At 41.0% G+C, this 18341-nt stretch overlaps 1 protein-coding gene across 9 annotated transcripts in view; it reads left to right on the top strand.

Moving 5' to 3' along the window:
- Window positions 1-18341, top strand: part of ablim3 (actin binding LIM protein family, member 3) — a 44439-nt gene that overhangs the window by 12362 nt on the left and 13736 nt on the right. For all 9 annotated transcript variants that reach the window (XM_020593741.1, XM_020593750.1, XM_020593760.1 and 6 more), the window contains exons 3-6: window positions 9387-9570; window positions 12730-12845; window positions 16192-16318; window positions 16506-16599. In XM_020593741.1, coding sequence (XP_020449397.1) covers window positions 9387-9570; window positions 12730-12845; window positions 16192-16318; window positions 16506-16599 — 521 coding nt within the window. The remainder of the gene's footprint in view (window positions 1-9386; window positions 9571-12729; window positions 12846-16191; window positions 16319-16505; window positions 16600-18341) is intronic.

Here is an 18341-nt window from a genome sequence, read left to right on the forward strand (position 1 = left end):
CAAGCTTATAGTGCACACATGCACTCATGCATATGAGCAGGTGCACCCATACATGTGTGCACGCTCACTGTGGTTGTGAGGGGTTGCTGTGGAAACGGTGTGAAGGGGCACCTGGGCCCTGGTTGGTGGATATTCTCAGCATCTCTGTGGTGCTATTAACCAATCAGAAGGCTCTGTTCTGTGCCCCCACAGAAGAAGGGAGGTGAACACAGGAAGCGAGCAGAAAAGAGAAGAAGAGGGGGATGGGGGTGCGGGTTGTGTCGCTTAAACATTACATCATCATTCAGTGTAATACCAGTCTGAATCTGTTCTTCCTCTCTCTCTCACCCACTTCACTCCCAGCAGCATTACAGTAATAGAAAACTGTCAGCATCATATTAAATACATAGCCATCCCACCTCATGTTCCAGACGGATCTTCACATCCCATGAGTCAATGGGGCACTATTGTGCAGCCAGACTCTATGCTCTCCTGAATGGACCAGCAATCTCCTAATGCTTTTATTATCCAGTCTGTAAACCCCACCCTCACACACAAGCATGTTGCATGTTCTGCTGAATTTCATGAACTCCATCAATTCTCTATTTCCTGCTTTTCATTAGTTCCTCTGTACATGTACATTTTCTTAGGCTGAATGGTTGTGAATGAAATAACTGGGTTTAACATGGAACTTTTATATTTTCTTTCCATCTCTCTTTTGTATCTCCTTTTAGTTGTTCCCCCTCCCTTTGGTTCTTTTGTCTTGTTTTCCCCCCTTTTTCCTGATGACATTCACCCAAGCATGAAATCAATTTCTCGTCTTGGGACAGGATGAGAGTGGCATGCGGGCTGCGCGATATGGAGGCTAATGGGTAAACTGTCTTGTACGATTGCACCAGAGTGACAAGCTGCACTCAGCAGCCTATTTCCATATCTGTTGCACGTGTTAATGAACTGGGGCTTGTCTCACTGTTTGATTTCATTCTTTGCTTACTCAGGTTATTGACCTTGTCCAATGATATTGTGCATGCCACAGTTAATTTCTACTGAAAAACCTTGACTTTCTTTATTCCTATGCCCCTTTCCCCTGGAAACACTGGTAATACCCAACAATCAGACACACTCAGAGAGACTTTGGAGAACACACACTCACTCAGCAGATATAAATACATACTGTACCTGCATCCTGTCTATCATTTTGTCCTCCCCGCTTCCTCCAGCCACATGATCTTCTAGATGCCACATTATCATAATTTGTCTCTCTTGCATTAGTCAGAAGAACAACAGATCACTAATCATGTGCGTTTAAGCTCTCATTTGAACCCATTATACGGCAGCTGATTGTAGCCTGAAAAGCAGCCATGCAATCAGCTTGAGAAAAAAAGTCTATGGAAAATGCTGAAGATAGAAGCCAACCCTCAGATTGATGCATCGGCTCCAGACACAGAGAAGGCGGTGTGTGTGTGTGTGTGTGTGTGTATGTGTGTGTGTGTGTGTGTGTGTGTGTGTGGATTATATGGATCCCACAGCACTTCTCAGTGAAGCAGTGAGCTGTAGTATATGGATGATGTGGTGTTTTATTACCAGCAGACGGGCTGACTTGTGCATACTGGCCTAATGACATAGTGACCACATTTACCCTGTCTCTGAAGCATAATTGGCACTTTAAGATTCCAACAGAAACAACGAGACCTGACATTGGCACAAGCGCAAAGCTAGCACACACATCAGAGGCAAATGGTTCTTGTGAAAGTCAACTCACATGCTAACAAAGAACACAGAGGCAGAGAAAGAAATAAATGTACAAGCACAGACAGAGACAGATGCAAACACAGACAGATTCGCACAGAAATTGCCAAGCTGCTCCCAGTAGATATTTATTTTCAGACAAAACAGATTTCTCTCATAAAACAGTGCTAAAAGAAATAGTAGATATATGTGCACAGATAGGGCAGATAAATACTTGATTGCTCTACTAATGCTCCATTTCCAGCTGCTATTCTCACCAGGGCTCCTGTTAAATTGCAACATCTGTTTCTCTTTTTCTACAGACCTGTTTCAGTCAATCCAGCCTCGCCTTGGATGTCATTATCCCCCATCACTCAACCATGGCGTTAATAATATCAGCCTACTGTTACTGTACTGTACCACTGTTCTGATCTATGAAGGCAAGGGGGAGAATGAGATAGAGAAAAGATAGTGGGTGTAACAGAAGGAAGAGACAAATAGTGTGAGGAATAAAGAGAAAAAGAAAGGAAAAATTATGAGATGAAACAGAAAGAAACAGCACAGAAAGAAAAGTGTGTGTGTGTGTGTGTGTGTGTGTGTGTGTGCGTCAGTGGGGGAGACAAGAGTGGACAGTGTGTGTGTGTGTGTACCTTACCTCTCCAGCCAACTGCCAGAAATGGCCTCTCTCCCACTGGAACTGCTGACAAAATGCAAACTGACAGCCAGATCCCACTGTGTGTGTGTGTGGTCAGTGGGGAGAGCAGGGTGGACAATATGTGTGAGACTCTGGCTACTATCAGGAAGGGGGAGCTTCTGTTAGCCATAGTAACCATGGGTACGCTGGTCCAATCACCACGCTAATGCCTAGTTGCTAGGGAGAGATTCCAGCGAAGAGAGAAGGGAACACGGCAGGCAGCTGTGCTTTTTTCTGAGTCTCCAGGGTCCAGGATAGATCACAGGGATTATTCCTCCTCTTGCCTCTCTCAAGCGTCACCGTCCTGAGGGATTCATGCACACTGATGCCCTGCTTATTGTCTTTAAGTGTGTATATGTGTACAGTATATGCGTGTGTGCCACAGTGAGGTGGAGCTGCAACTGTGTAACTGTCTGGTTCAGTGAAGGAGTGATTTCTAAATGATAAAGGAGATCATTAGGTAACAAACTCTGCTGTGTTGAACAAACACACGTATGCACACACTAAACCGGCACTGTATCTGTACATAGAGCTAGCGCTGCTGAGCAATTTTATTGTTTATTTACAAGGCCCCATCTCTAGCAGTTTGATTGTTTCTGTGTGTCAGTGATCTTGTTCAAGCATATTTTCCTCTCAGCTGAGTCTCTTATCAACCTCCAGAGGGTTAAAAGCTGAACGCCTCAGCAGCAGGGCTGGTCTGCTGGTATGAAGGGACTCCGCTGGGTAACCATCTGTCTGCATCAACTATTGTGGCCAAATGCTAGGGGAACCCTGTCACCCATGCATAGTTTTTCTCTTCTTTTAGCTGTTTCTCTTTCTCTCCTCTTACCAATTTCCATGACCACATTTCATTCTGTTTTCTGTTGCTCTTTGCTTCTTTTGTAGACATGCTAGCAGTATAGCTCAGGGGGGCGGCACTGCCAGTCAGTTAGCTCACTGCTTTGCTCTAGACTTAAATAACTCAACAACTATTAGATGGATTTTCATTTCCATTCATGGTCCCCAGGGGACAAATTCTACTTGGTGATCTCTTGACTTTTCTAATAGTGTCACCATGAGGTTGACATTATTAGACTGAAAAACCCTGTAGTGAGTTGCCTTGAAATTTAATGCACATGTTCATGTTCCCCAGAGTAGCATTAACAATAACTTTGGTCCCCTGACCTTTGCGGTAGTGCCACCACCAAGTCACAGTTTTTAGTTATCCAATAAAATAGCTTGATCTATTTGAAGGACTGACACATTTTGCACAGACATTCATGGTCCCCAGTTGATGTATCCTGCAGACTTTAGTGATCCCTGACTTTTCCTCTAGTACCACCAGTAATTTGACGTATTTGGTTCAGAGTAAACACCTAGAATATCAGATGGATTGCTATGAGCTTCAGAACAGACATTCATGTTTCCCAGAGGATTAATTCATAGCTTTTGTATCCCTTCATTTTTCAGCTAGTGTCACCCTAAATTTTCATCTAGCACCACCGGCAAGCTGACATTTCTAGATCAAAGTGAAATGAATCGACAACTACTGGATGGATTGCCATGAAATTCGACACAGTCACGTTCTCTGGAGGATAAATTGTAATGACATAGATGCTTCCTTACATCTCCATCTAATGCCACCATCCAGTCAGAGTTTGGTACATTGGTTTATAACATAAAACCTGGAAAACTAATGAACTGCTTCAGTTATACTTTAGTTTTAGTGTTTATTAGCAAATATTAACATGCTAATATCTGCTTAGTTAAAAAGGTGAACCGATAAACATGATGTTAGCATGCAGACATGCTCTCATTGCAGTTTAGCTCAAAGCACTGTGCCTGTGAGTCAGCCTCACAGAGCTGCTAGTGTGGCTGTAGACTTTTGCTTCTCTCCTCTTCCTGTCTGTCTGACTGCTTCGTCTCCCATCCTGAGATTTGGCACAACTTGAGAAAACATGTTATTTACTCTTGAAGTGTTTCCTCCTGTCAGAGGGGCTCAGATCCGGGGGACAAGGGGAGGGCAGAGGAGCCTGGGCCCCACATTGCTTGCACAGATGTGGGGATGAATAGGTGAATACCCCCCCTGCTGAAACTTGTCATTGGCCTGCTACATACAGCGCATGCCCCTTTTTTTTTACTGTGTATACAGTAGCTGCCTCCATTATCTTGAAAAAATAAAATAAAATAAAAAAACCCTTGGAAATCAGCACAATGTTGGCAGAAGCACTAAAACAATTAGAATGTGTAGTGGTGCTACTCTGATATACTGTACTGTACAAAGCATGCCTTTTACTTAATAGTACATTATGAAAACCTAACAGTAGCATAATGAGGTGAGGGAAGAGTCACAGTGAGAGAGACTGAGAGGAAAAGGGAGACTGTGAAAAAAAGGAAGGTTGCATGGGGGTGCAGTCTGTAGTAGTGAGAAAAGAGAGTGCAAATTGAGATAAAGTGGAGACCTTGTGCTCATAGCTACAAAGGGTTGGAACCAGTCTTGAAACAGAAAGACAGAGAATGGGGGGCAGCAGGGGTGGCAGGACTACTTTGGGGTTCTGGCCTGGGCCGACTTTGAGAAGGGAATTTTAATTGCATCTGTTGGCTGGAGATAAATACCCAATCATGCAGACCCCCTGTGGGTGCCTAATCAGTATAGTTCTAATGACCACAGCTGCAGACACTAGCCTCTGTGCTAATCTCTAATCACTAGACTTATGATCGTAGATGCTAACTTCCTGTGTTGCCAACAAAAAGCAGTATGAAGGAGAGAAGCAGCATCTTCTTCTTTCTTTCATTAAAGCACCATTCAGGGAGAGATTAAAAAATGAGCAAAGAGATGAAATGAGGTCTTTGACATTAGTCTTGCAATATGGTTTAGGAGGGTAGTTGATGGAAAAGTGAATATGTCTTCACAAAACAATATACCTTTACCTATACAAACATTTTTTTAAACTTGTGAATTCTACATAAATATCGTTTTCAGCTGTGATTGTATGCTTTCCCATGAGTAGTGTTAGGGAAAAGAACTCGCCCCACAGTAGCTGCAGTATAAATCCCCAGTGGCCATTTATAGGACAGTGAGACAGACCAGTCTGGTTGTTGTTTTTATGGGTGGGTGTCCACACCATGTGGTGATGGTTGTGCGGTTGTAACCAAAGCCCTTCTTCCCTGAGTGAAGCGAAGTTTCATCCCTGCAGCAGCAGACACCAAGCTCAGACCCAACTCCACCCACTGTGCTGGCAACTACAACAACTGGAAGGATACATTTAAAACTTTTGTTTGATGGTTATGGCTAAAATGAGAGAACTTTGAATGCATGGTTGCAAATGCAGTAGGCTGTAAAAATCAGAGGGTGCTTTTAGGGAATTTCAAGATGACTTTTTCAAAGACCATCAATGTGCTTTCTAACAGGTGCAGACACTGTATGTAGGCTTTTTTATGATTTTGAATTTAGGTATGTTTTTTTTATTTTATGACATGATTCACTTTAATATAATTCAACTTTATTGTCAATATACTTGTGTATGATGAGACAAAGTGTCATCCAAGACAACCTGCTAATATTCTTTTGAAAATACATAAAAAATAAGTGTAATGTATTTGTACAAATAGTTCAATTCCTCAGTTGCAGGTGCATTTGTAATGATACCAGTAAAAAGCAAACACTGTCATGTGGAAACCATATATCTCCAACATTTTCATGAGCTAATGTGCACATTTTTTGTACAATTTCTTTCAACCCATTTTTTATAAATCACCAAATCTGGAAATAGTTGTTTTTATATGGACAGTCACATGAAATTTATATAGGCATACTATACATATGGTGTGCATGTTATAGTCTGAAAAGCTGTGTTCACACTTTGAACTTTGAGATGTTTTTCTGAAGTAAAGCCTATGACTAGTTATAGGGTCAATATTTACCCCAAACATGACAACAGCACTGGAACCTGCTTCTGTTTCAATACAGGAATATATATAATGTTTCTCTATATGAAACTGGGATATCTGGTCATATTAGTAATATCTGCAAACACAGCAGTAAATTTGGGCTGTATTTTAATTTGCTAAAAAGTACAAAAACTTACTATTTTGTGTTCCATCCATTGCTCACTACACTTCACATGTGTACAGTGAATGTGTCAGCCTTTAGATTTTTTTTCCTAGGGCTTCAGCCACCTTATTTCTGGTAAAGTGAGGACCAAACAATGGCAATATGAATCAGATAATGATAAGTTTTGTTAGCTGTAACTGAAAACGTGGCTGTAGCGTTTCAGACTTTGGCATCGCAATCGGGTTCAATCAAATGCGAAGTTATCATTACATGCAACATTTGGCATTTACAGCAACCAGCTCAATCACAACACCACCAAATGTGCCGCTGCCAGCACCATCACCACCATCACATCATTCACACTGGGACCCGGCTGTCTCTAGGGCAACCGTGGAAGGTTTACGTCTCCTATGGCAACTGAGGCAGGGGGACGTCCTTTGCAACGCATCCAGCCAATCGTCCAGTCAGAAGAAAACAATGATTAGCCAGAACAGATGAACCATCCAGCCTGCCCATCCAATCCAGTCTGGGCAACACCAGTCTTCTGGCTGTGATTTGGTCAGGCGTCCGTATGCTAATGGAGTGCATTACTCTAATTGAGCAGATTCCAGTGTTTGAAAAATCAATCTGTGCACAAGCAAGTCATTCTGAGGCACAGCGAAGAAACAGGAAGAAGAAAAATAGAACCAAATAAAAATATAGCTGTGATTTTTACCACAAATAGTTTTCAAAGGTTAAAAACATTGTTTTTATTAAATGAATGCTATGGACCATTTCAAGATAAAGTCATTTTTTCCAAGACAAAGAACTTAATAGATGTGAAAATATTTTGTCCCACATTCCCATTTTCCAGGAAGGCATCAGATAGCCTGTGATTTTGGTTTCTGGTAGGAGCTCTACTTAGTCTGATTCGAACTGCAGCAGAGGCATCGTTTGAAGCTCTGTGTCATTGTTCAGCGGTTGTCTCACACACACTCTCACACACACACATTTTTATAAACAGGCTATTTTAAATCTTGAAGCTCTGGTCCTTCTCATACATCCCTTTCCCATGCTTCTTCACATTCCTCCCTTGTCCTGCAGCCGTCTCACCTTGATGCCAATGACCTGTCGCTGTGATAAAGATACATCATCATATCTCACTATGCACACTGTCCCACTTCATCATCCTATCTGTGCATATGCGTGGTGCCATCTCATCGGGGATGGATTTATGTTTTTCCATCCTCCTCTGGGAGCTGAGATTGTTTTGTTTTTAAGTGAGGGCCCATTGATCTTTTATTACACCATTAAGTCAATACGCTCCACTCATAAACAGCTTGAGATTAAATGAGTCCCTTTGAAAGATTTATGTGTGTGTGTGTGTGTGTGTGTGTGTGTGTGTGAACTCTCAGTCTGCCAGCATGGACTGAAATCTGGTGGCTATAAGAAGCCAGATATAGCCCAGAGCAGCAGTTCCAGTCTCTATAACATGACTAGTATGAAGGACTTTTTTTTAAGCAGAAAGTTGTTGGTTTCATTCCACTAAGCAGCAAATGCTTTGTTAAATGTAATATATTCACTACTTTATTTACTCATTTCATTTACTGGGAGTGTGTTGCGGTCTCTTTTCAGCATTGTCAGCTGATTAGCCTCATGAGTTGCAGTATTTTCCTGTGGATTGTGTTTCCATTTTTTCATGCTGTGGTAATGGTCAGTGGCTTGGATTTAGTGTAGAAACACTATATGTTTTCCAGGAAAATTGTTGCTGTATGTGACTTTTTTCATCCACTATAGTCTGATCAATTACACATTGCAGGAAAGAATTTTATTAAAGCGGTCGAAGAAACTTAAAACGCATACAGACTTAGCATTTCCCTAATTTATATGAACCCCCAATCTCATATTCTCCTGAGCTGTTCAGTTGGTGCATGTGTCGTTTTCAGCTTAGCTGTTTCATGATGGTTGTACCTGTTTAATTATAGTGCTAGTGGGACAGCAGAGGAGTAATCATTTGGTCAGGGCTAGAATACCCATATAGAGTGCCATACTTGGCTTTGGTAAAGGTTTGTGCTTTGCTGGTTTCTAGAAATTATCAGTTGATTTAAACACTTTTGACTGTTTATGCATGTATATATGTGAAAATCTAGATTTGTTTTACACAGCACATGTCCTACAGTGCCATGTGTGTCAGGGTGTCAGGTCACAGCTTTTTTTTTTTAGCTAGAGGTTACAAAATTGCCAGCTCTTCCTGTTAGTAAACCAGAGAGTAGGAGAGACTAGATACCACCAACCACACTGATATGTGAAAACACCTCTTTGCTATATTGTTTCATGCAACTTCTCTCAGTTACATGGCAAAGGGCTGTAGCACACACTGTCTGCATAGGATAGAGACACACACATACTGTACAGTGAGCACTCAGATTGCACACACATAGGAAACGATTTCCGTGTCTTCCCCATTGGTATGTAATGAGTTTGCAGCCAATGCACTGAAGATGCTGGGAAAATGCAGTCTGCTGTTTTGCATCTTTCTTCACACTGTTTAGCACAAAATGACTTTTCCACTGATTATATCATTATATTCGCATCATAGCAAATTGACTCACTACTGTCTGGAGCTGAATAACTTCCCAGCAGCCATGTGTGAAGACAAACATATACACACCACAAACAAGCACACACACATAAACAGGTTAAAAGGAGGATGCTCAAACAGAACAAAAGACACAAGTCTAATGGAACAAGACATGGATAAAGAGACAAACAGGACTAAAAATATTTAATTTATTTTTCTGCTGAACATTTTGTTTTTTATTTGATTATGAGCACATGACAGAAAATGGAAACCCCAGTGTGTGTTGTCAGAACGGGAAGCTAAAAATAGTATTTCTAACATCAACATGTTATTCCATAGCCTACGCTTTAGTGTTCTGAATGCTCCACTCTCTCATTTTCTCTCACCTACAGTGTGCAGCTGTGATCTGGCACGATCTGGCTTCTTCCAGAAGAAGGGCGAATACATCTGTACGGCAGACTATCAGCGTCTGTATGGTACACGCTGCGACCGCTGTGACAGCTTCATCACAGGAGAGGTGGTCTCCGCTCTGGGACGCACATACCACCCCAAGTGCTTTGTCTGCAGTGTATGCAGGTACACAGGCACCATTATACAACACACACTCAACATACAAATATTCTCCCCAGATGTGGGGTTACGTTTGCACAATAGTTGGCCAGGATGCCAGTATTAGCATTAGAGTAGGACTAGGTACCGATCTCTCCATTCAATTTGATTTTGATTCCATGAATGTTGATTTGATTCTATTCACAATGATTCATTTAGTTTGGATAAATACCAGTGCTGCATGAAGTACTTTTCAGAATTCTGGGAACTTTTAGTATACATTCAGCAAGTGAGCAGCACTGTTGTTCCTTTGAATATAAAATTTGTAAACATCACATTATACTGTAGGATGAGCTGTAAACACATTTCCTGGTTATAACATTATGAACTAATGGGTATATTTTTCTTGGACAATGCAAAACTAGTAAAACATTTTTTATATGATTTACTTAACACAAAATCAGACTCAGAGACAAAGCTGAGTTTCAGTGTATTTAATGCACAACATGTACAGTAGTAAAAATTAGAGAGCAATGAATGGAGAGAGAGCACTGATAATGTACAGAGACGTCATAGTGTGAGACCTGTAGGCATGTCACAACAAGTGGCTCATTTCATATTATATAGAGTCATTTAATCTATTGTTAACATACAAAATACTGATTAGAGCAGATTTAATATGTGGGATTAGCCAAAACAAAAATTAATCAGAAGTAGCATGTCAGAGCATGACGTGACAGAGAAGATGGCTGAGAACAGGAGGTGCATTGTGGAGCCACTGAATAAGCTCTGTATGCCTATTTTGTTTTTCTTTGCCATGAGTCACCGTTTTCTGCCTCATGACCATGCAGTCCTCCCTCACATGACGGTTCACAAGTTGCATCTTTGCACATAAGAAATGCAAAGGTCAATATTTTCCATATGCTTTGTCTAGTAATGCCAGTCATCTTACAGTTCAGTCTTATCTCAGCTGCTGAGTGTCAACAGATGGATGACTGGAAAGCTGTCGTTCTTGCTTAGTCAAGACGCAACTCCAAAAAAGCTAGCTGCCCTGGTGTTTCATGCTTTTAGATTTAGTAAAAGTAGGCCATCTCTCCTCTGACCTCCCATCAGGGTTCATGTTAAGCTCCTCTGGATTGAACTAAGAGTCAGCATTCCTGTCGGCTCAGTTTTGCCATTTTACTCTCCTTGTCACTCGCTTTCTTCTCCGTGATTCATTCTAAAAGAGCTGCTTTTCCATATATACTGTAAGGATGGTACAGTATGTAGGAACACCCGTCTCTTGTGCTCTCCCTCCCTCCTCTTTCTCTAAGTTATACATAAGAGCGATCTTTCCTTACCACCCTCCAGGATAGTAGTGTTTGCCTGTTGTTGTGTATCTGCTTGACATTGGCTGATAAACATGCGGTCATGCCCAGCAGCCGTGGACAGAAAAGCTGAACTGACACCAACTGGCTGGAGACAGTCAGTGGAGCAGTCCTGGCAGTGACAGTGATGTCAGTCTATGTGTGTGTGCCCCTGTTGTGTCAGTTTATGTCGAGTCAACTAGAAGTGACAGTGAGGAGCCAAAGGGTGAATCTCTTCTTTCCTGCTCCATCTGCCCTCTGTCACATTGCTCTCAGTCCTTTCATGTACATTTTTTCTCATTCTCCTCTCCTGTCTTTCTTCTCCGCACTCACCCCACTTCCTCTCACTCCTCTTCATCATCCTCATTATTCCCATCATCATCTCTCTGCTCTTAATCATCATCTTCCTTTATCATTAATTGTCATCTCTCCTTGTCATCACTTTCCCGGGTGGATGTTTTATAAAAAGTAACTGTGGTGATCAAAGCCAGAGGGCATACGGCTAAAGCCAGAAATAGCCTTACATCTCAGGGTAGTTAAAAATGAAAAAGGAAAAAAACAAAACATGTATTAAATATGTAAACAGTGTAAATTTTTCAAGTGTAGAGAAAGGCTGACAAGGCAGCAGTGTCTTGTGGGAGTGAGAGCAACAGACAGGTAAAGACAAGGTCAAACACAGACTAACCCACTCTTGACCATCACAGCATTAAGCTGAAGTGGAATTAAATTGGACTACACCCTGGGATAGTGATGACCAGACACACAGTTTGGAGACTGCCAACAGGCTCGTGCCCATTTCAGTATTTACCAAGGCCTTTGTTGAATAAGTTGTAAGCTAAAATGCTTATACTGGTGCTTCTGTTCTGCTTACCTTTTTATTCTTTTTTTGTTTTATGTGTGGACATTGTGCTTTCTAGAATAATATAAAAACACAAAGGAGCAAACTTGGAATGCTGTATGTGCCAAAAACAGTTGTAAGATGCTCCTAGCCTCAACAGCTGCATGTATAGTATACTATATATAACACAAGCCTTTTATCCCTGCTCACCTCTGTGCATCTCTAAGTGTGTACTGCACTCATGTGCGCTGACTGTGAGCTCGAGCCTCCCTCCGGGTCTTGGCTCCGACTCCGAGGCTCGGCGGGGAAGTAAAAGGATTACTGCTGTCTATGTCTTTTAAACAGCTTTGCCTAAGCCTTTTAGCTCCCCATTCATCCTCACATTCTCTCCAGTCATAAAGAAATCAATCGGTCTGCTTGAAAAAGAGAGGGAAGAGAGACAAACCAGTGTATCGTGTTACAGTATGGTTTGCTCGCATGTTCTCTGCTTGCATGCATATGTGTGGACTCTTATTTAACGTAGCCTAGCTTTAAAAAAGTAAAAAATAAAACAGTGACCTGGTGGCACCAGCTGTGTAGGGGGAGCGAACTGGGCGGACAGACTGAAAGAGAAAGAGGCAACTGAGATCAGTATGCGCTCTACAGTCTCCTTAATAAGTTTTCATTCTCACTGAGAGAGCCAGTTTTTCTTTCTGAAACCTGTGGCAGCGCCACATTATCGGCACTTTAATCACAGAGCAGCCCGGTGCTGCTGCAACAATCAATGTCTCATTAACCCGTCACCTCAGCTTTTTGAAAATGTATTTTCAGGTTCATAGAGGATGTCACACTGTGTCAGCAGGACTGTGTCCTGTCTTCTGTCACCTAGGCATGTTCCTGCCAGCACCCATTTGTTATGTGTACACTTGGATGTAATGTAAACTCACAAAATCACTGCAGGAATTTCATCTCCTATTGTCTTTTAATACTCTCTCTCTCTCTCTCTGATTTTTACCTCCTCAGTAAACCATTCCCAATTGGAGACAGAGTGACTTTCAGTGGAAAGGACTGTGTGTGCCAGCAGTGCTCTCACACACTCGTCAAGTCAAACGAACCCATCAAGATCCACGGGCCCAGCCGTAAGTCCAGCACTGGCCTTGCTCCGCCCGTTCTGTTTAGTGCCACCGGTCGCTAGAGTGCACTGAGTCAATGAGGCTCATTTACTTCATTTAGCTAATCAAGTGTGTGTCAAATCAATGGTCTGACCTGTGGTGCTGGTCTGCCAGCTGAGAATTATGCAACACGAGCAGACATATCATTCATTCATTAGTGTCAACACTAACATCAAGAGAATAAAGGATGTGATGGATTCGCTTCAGCAAAGGTTGACACACGCCATCATCAGTTACACCTTTCACACAGATACTATATACCAGGGATGTAAGGATATTTGTAATTTTGCGATGTTGTGATAGAAAATGTTCTCAATACCATCATGGGACTGTGACATTATCTACCAGGATGTTGCATATGGTTATATCACTAGTATGCATGCTCCATCTTCAACTTTTACAGCTGTTGTGTGGCAGCATTTCAGTTTTCCTGCTTCAAGTACTAACAAGGGCAGAAAGGAAACTGACAAACAGTTTGCAAATACTGCTGGATGAAGGCAATACCTGTTTAGGACTAAGACAGTCCTGGATATGTCTTGAAGGAACCATCGTGACACAACTGTGCGCAACAATTTAATGGAGATGGGCAAATTATTTTATTTTATTTTATTTTATTTTATAAAAGTACTGCTGACTGCTGCTTTGCTTGTTTGTTTGTTTTTCAAACATACAAACAGTTCAGTCATTCAGTGCCAGTGACAATTTGTGCCAAGTTTTTGCACATGCTTAGGCCATGGCTGGATACTGTTATTTTAATAAAGAAGCAAAGCAAAAGCACTTTAAGGTAAAAGGAAAATCATACTGATGTATTATGCAGTAAAAGGTATAAAAAAAATTGTATTCATTTTTTAATATCCTGCCATCAATCTTCAGTTGTATTGCTGACTTTTTATTGTTGCAAAATTGTATTGTAAAATTTTGGTATCATTACATCGCTGCTATATACTGTAGCTGTGTACATAATTAAATAATGATCGTGTGTTTTCAGATGGCACAGCCTTCTCAGCATAAAGCAAAAAAGATAGAGTTTGATCCCACAACAGAGCAATAGTGATTGATAGTGAGTGATTTGTTAAGCGCAGCGTACCGACAGCAGGCCGCTGCTCACTGGCTGTGCAGTAATAACAGATGGTGGAGAGGCAGTGAATAACTGTCCTCCCCAGATCACTTCATTCAGGAGAATAAAATCCAAATGGTTCCCCAGGTACATGTTCATCACTCTGTCTTATGAGGAGGAAGTCTGTGAGACAGTGCACAAAGTGCAGACACTAAATGTAATGCACTGGCTGTTACAGCCTGTTCCCTTGTAATTTGGTGAAACAAGCAGGGTGCTTAAGAATGCAAATATACAATGGATGTGCAGAAGTGGTAGAATTTCTTTTGTATAACAATGATTGTTTGAGGGAAAAGGCTAGGAGCAGACATTTAAATAATCTGCTAGAAAGTAGTGTTAGGTGAAGTTTGCTTATTTATACATCTTAATAAAGTTAGGTTTCATGTCATAGTCCTTGTTTGTGGCATCTTCTTTCGGATGAGACTCATCTCAGAAATGAAACCCCACACAAAAGACAAAAAAGATGGAATTTGTCATTATGTACTGTATAAATAACTTGCTGAATGTAGTGTATGATAGCTAGACTTAATAATGTTCAACTGACTGTTAGGGCCTGAAATACTTTTCATTCCACATCATGAGTTTTATTTTGGAGACATCACAGTGGCCTAAGGGCTAAGTGCACAGTCACAGTACATTATAAATTAAAGGAACCAGTGCCCTGTAGGGACAAACTTTATACTGTATCTCATAAGGAGGCGCCCTGTGGCCTGCTGTTGACAGATACTGACAATGTAATTGTGACACCCCTATTTTTAAAGCAATAGTTTGAGATTGTGTGAATCTCTCTTATTCATTTTCTTTACAAGAGATAGATTGATACCACATCTGTAAGGAATAAGACTTGAATCAGATGAAAACAGCAAACAAGCCTGGTTCTGTTCAAATGCAACAACAGTCTTCCTACCAGCACCTCAAGCTCATCAGTTAACATCCAGTATCTTGTTTGCTTTATCCATGTAAAAACCAGTTTGTGGTTTTACAGCAGGCTGTGTGCCAGACTGTTTCAAGAAACAGATTTTTTTATTACCTTCAGAAAGAGTCACTGGTTGCACTTTGTTTCCAGTATTATGCTAAGCTAAGCTAATTTCAGAAAGAGTCAGGCAGCTGTTGCACTTTGTTTCCAGTTTTATGCTAAGCTAAGCTAAGCTAACTGCTCTTGGCTGTAGCTTCATACTGAATGAATGGAGAAATATAAGCATGGAATCATTCTTTTTATCTCTTGTTAAGATACTCATATTTTCCAGAAATGCAAAAAAACAGCCTTCTTTTCCCTGTCATTCAGTGTGGATTTTTGTGTAACCTTATCTAATCATTTCTTGTGATAAGCACTGTTACATAATTGTTGATAATCTGATTTGATTTTGTGGTTAAAATTGGTACTGTACAGTATCATGACTCAGTAAATAAACAACAGCTGTGCACAGTAACCGTCTGAAATCCTGGCCCTATAGACTCAACACTATCACCGCCAAATGGACTGCAGCAAGCCGACCCAGTTCACAGCAGTTTTGTTTTTTTGTTTTTTTTTAATACTGCAAAGCGCAGTTTGTCTTGGCTGACAGGGCACAGAGGAGTGGTCCCATGCGACGGCAGGCTTCTGTCAGGGGCAGAAGATGAGGTCAGAATAGGTTAAGCTGATTCAAATGGAAACAAATGGAATGTTGACCTTTTTTCAGCCATGCATCAGTGGCGTCCTGCTTCTTTCTTGACCTGTTGGTCAATAACGCCTACTGGGACTTCTTTTTGAGAGAAAATGGAACGTGTAGAGTATGCTAGTATACAGTGTGTGTGTATGTGCTTGTGTGCGTGTGGGAAAGAGACAGTGAGAGAGCCATACTGTACATGTCTTATGAGAACGCACGTGTGTGTGTGTTGCTTCCTGTCTGCATTCAGTTGTGTGTAACAGTGTTTAAAACTGAGAGAACTCACAGTTTAATGATATTAGTTCATTAGTATTATACTATATTATTACAACTATTGATTATAAGGAGGTGGTTGTGCCAAAGTGGGGAAAAAACTACATTAAGTGTGTTTGCACAGGTGTTTAAAGATGTACAAACACACCTTGACTCACATTGTCTCTTGCTGTCATTGCCTCTACCTCACCTGTGTTTCTATTTTTCTCTCGCTTCCCTTCTCCTCTCTCTTTTACCTGTTCATTTTTGGTCTTGCTCCCTCTTTTTCATGTTTCTCCAGATTGTGCTGGATGCGGAGCTGAGATCAAGCAGGGTCAGTCTCTCCTGGCATTGGAGAAACAGTGGCACGTCAGCTGCTTCAGATGTCGGACCTGCAACATGGTCCTCACCGGAGAATACATCAGCAAGTGAGTGTGTAAAGGAAAAATAAAGAGAAAAACACATTTTAAAGCATGTGTCCCCCAGAAAACAGATAAAATAAAGAAATACAGTGTTTGTTTCTTATGTAAAAAAAAACACACACACATTTTTTCACTGGCTAAACTGTGAATTTTATGCTCTACAGCAGCTTCCATTATGTTTTCTATGTTGCAGAGATGGAGTGCCATACTGTGAGGCAGATTACCACGCCCAGTATGGGGTGAAATGTGAGACCTGCAGCAGATACATCAGTGGAAGGGTTCTTGAGGTGAGAATGGGACCAGATTTCAACATCAGATGATGCTAAGAGAGATTTAGCTGCACAAAAATGTGCAGCAATACAGAAATCCAAATCGGAAGTTGACTGTGGTAACTGAGTGTAAGAAGCTTTATCAGAATCAAGCTGTAGTATTTAGTTCCATTTAAGCCCTGCTGTGCTTTAGGGAGTGAGCAACTTAAAATTGAGGAGGTGATCAAAATTTTGTCCTGCTTTACTAATCCAAAACAAACTCAGCTGCAGTGTCTTAGACTGGTCAAATATCAGAACACTTTTTCACGGTTTCTTCTACAGGCACAGCTGAGCAGAACACAGGCTTAATGCACTGACAGGAGACAAAAAGCTAGATTGAATCATAATGTGTACGGAACTGAGAAGAAAAAGGGAGTTAAAAGATGGAAGGAGGAGAGACACTGACACCAAACCCTGAAGTGATAAAAGTGCACTTCTATGCTTTCTGTACTCTTGTGCCAAATCAAGACAGAGACGGAGTCAGCAGTGGATAGTGGAGGGCAGAGGAGAAGAAATGAAAATAATGAGCGGAGTAGGACTGAAAATAATGAAAGTGATAAAGTGCAGGTGCTAATTAAATGTTTTGGAAGAGTCTCTGGAGAGAGGGTCTAGTCATTTAGGAGCTGAGGAAAGGCAGCGGACATAGTAAAACTTTGTCAGACAGACACACGGAGCCTTGTTGTCCCTGTGCTCCTTTGCTTGTCAGGATGGCTGGTGTAAAGTGCTTTGTTCCTGACTGTCAGCCTCTCTGGGCTATTTATAGACATGGGGACATGTCAGCCTTTATCTGCAAGCCCCTTTTCCCTCCATGTCTCTCTGACTCATGTTCAGTGTGTGTGTGTGTGTGTGTGTGTGTGTGTGTGCGTGTGGCATGCAGTCTGTTCTCCTGTCAAACTCTGATATCATAATGATGCACTTCTTTAAGATGCTGAACTGATTTGTCTCACAGTCAGAGCCAGATGACTTACTCCCCAACCATACAGTGTTTATTTAGAATAAAAACATAAATATTCAGTAAATGTGTTTCATGCTGCATCTGTTTTCAGATTTATAAATGCTTAATGGTGTCACAGCTTTTTTGTTGCATGCTATTCTGTTTTCAGTGGGACAATTTTAGTCTGTGGAAAGTAATGTTTTCATTGATTTCATTGATTACTTTATTAATTAATTGCAGGGATGCCTTCACAAAACTTGTCTTTTCAACCAACAGTCCAAATCCCAACATCATTACAAAATAAATTCCAATTATTAAAGTAATCAAACAGTAAGCAAATCCTCACACGTATAAAGCTGGAACCATGAAATGCCTTTGCAATGAAAATTATTAAACCATTATCATAATTGTTGCCAGTTAATTTCCTTTCAGTCGACTTCTTAATGAATTGAATAATCCTTTCAGCCCAACTTGTGTATTTTGTTCTGTGATATTTTTATAAGTAAAGTAACTAAATATCAAATAATTGTAGTAGAGTATAAAGTAGCATAAAAAGAAAATGCTCAAGCAAAGTATAAATACCTCAAGCATGTACTTAAGTATAGTACTTGAGTAAATGCACCACTGAATTTCTCTACATTCCTACGTTGAAAACTTTGACTAATCTGTGTGTGTTTGTGCTGATAATTAGACTTGTGCCACAGAGGCTCTCTCCAGCCCAGCTTTACAGAGCTAGAGGTTCTAGGTTTAAGAGGTAATTGTGCAGAAAACAGAAGACAGAGGAGCA

Source organism: Monopterus albus, unplaced genomic scaffold (assembly GCF_001952655.1).
Source record: "Monopterus albus unplaced genomic scaffold, M_albus_1.0 scaffold2.1, whole genome shotgun sequence".
NCBI classification, from domain to species: Eukaryota; Metazoa; Chordata; class Actinopteri; order Synbranchiformes; family Synbranchidae; genus Monopterus; species Monopterus albus.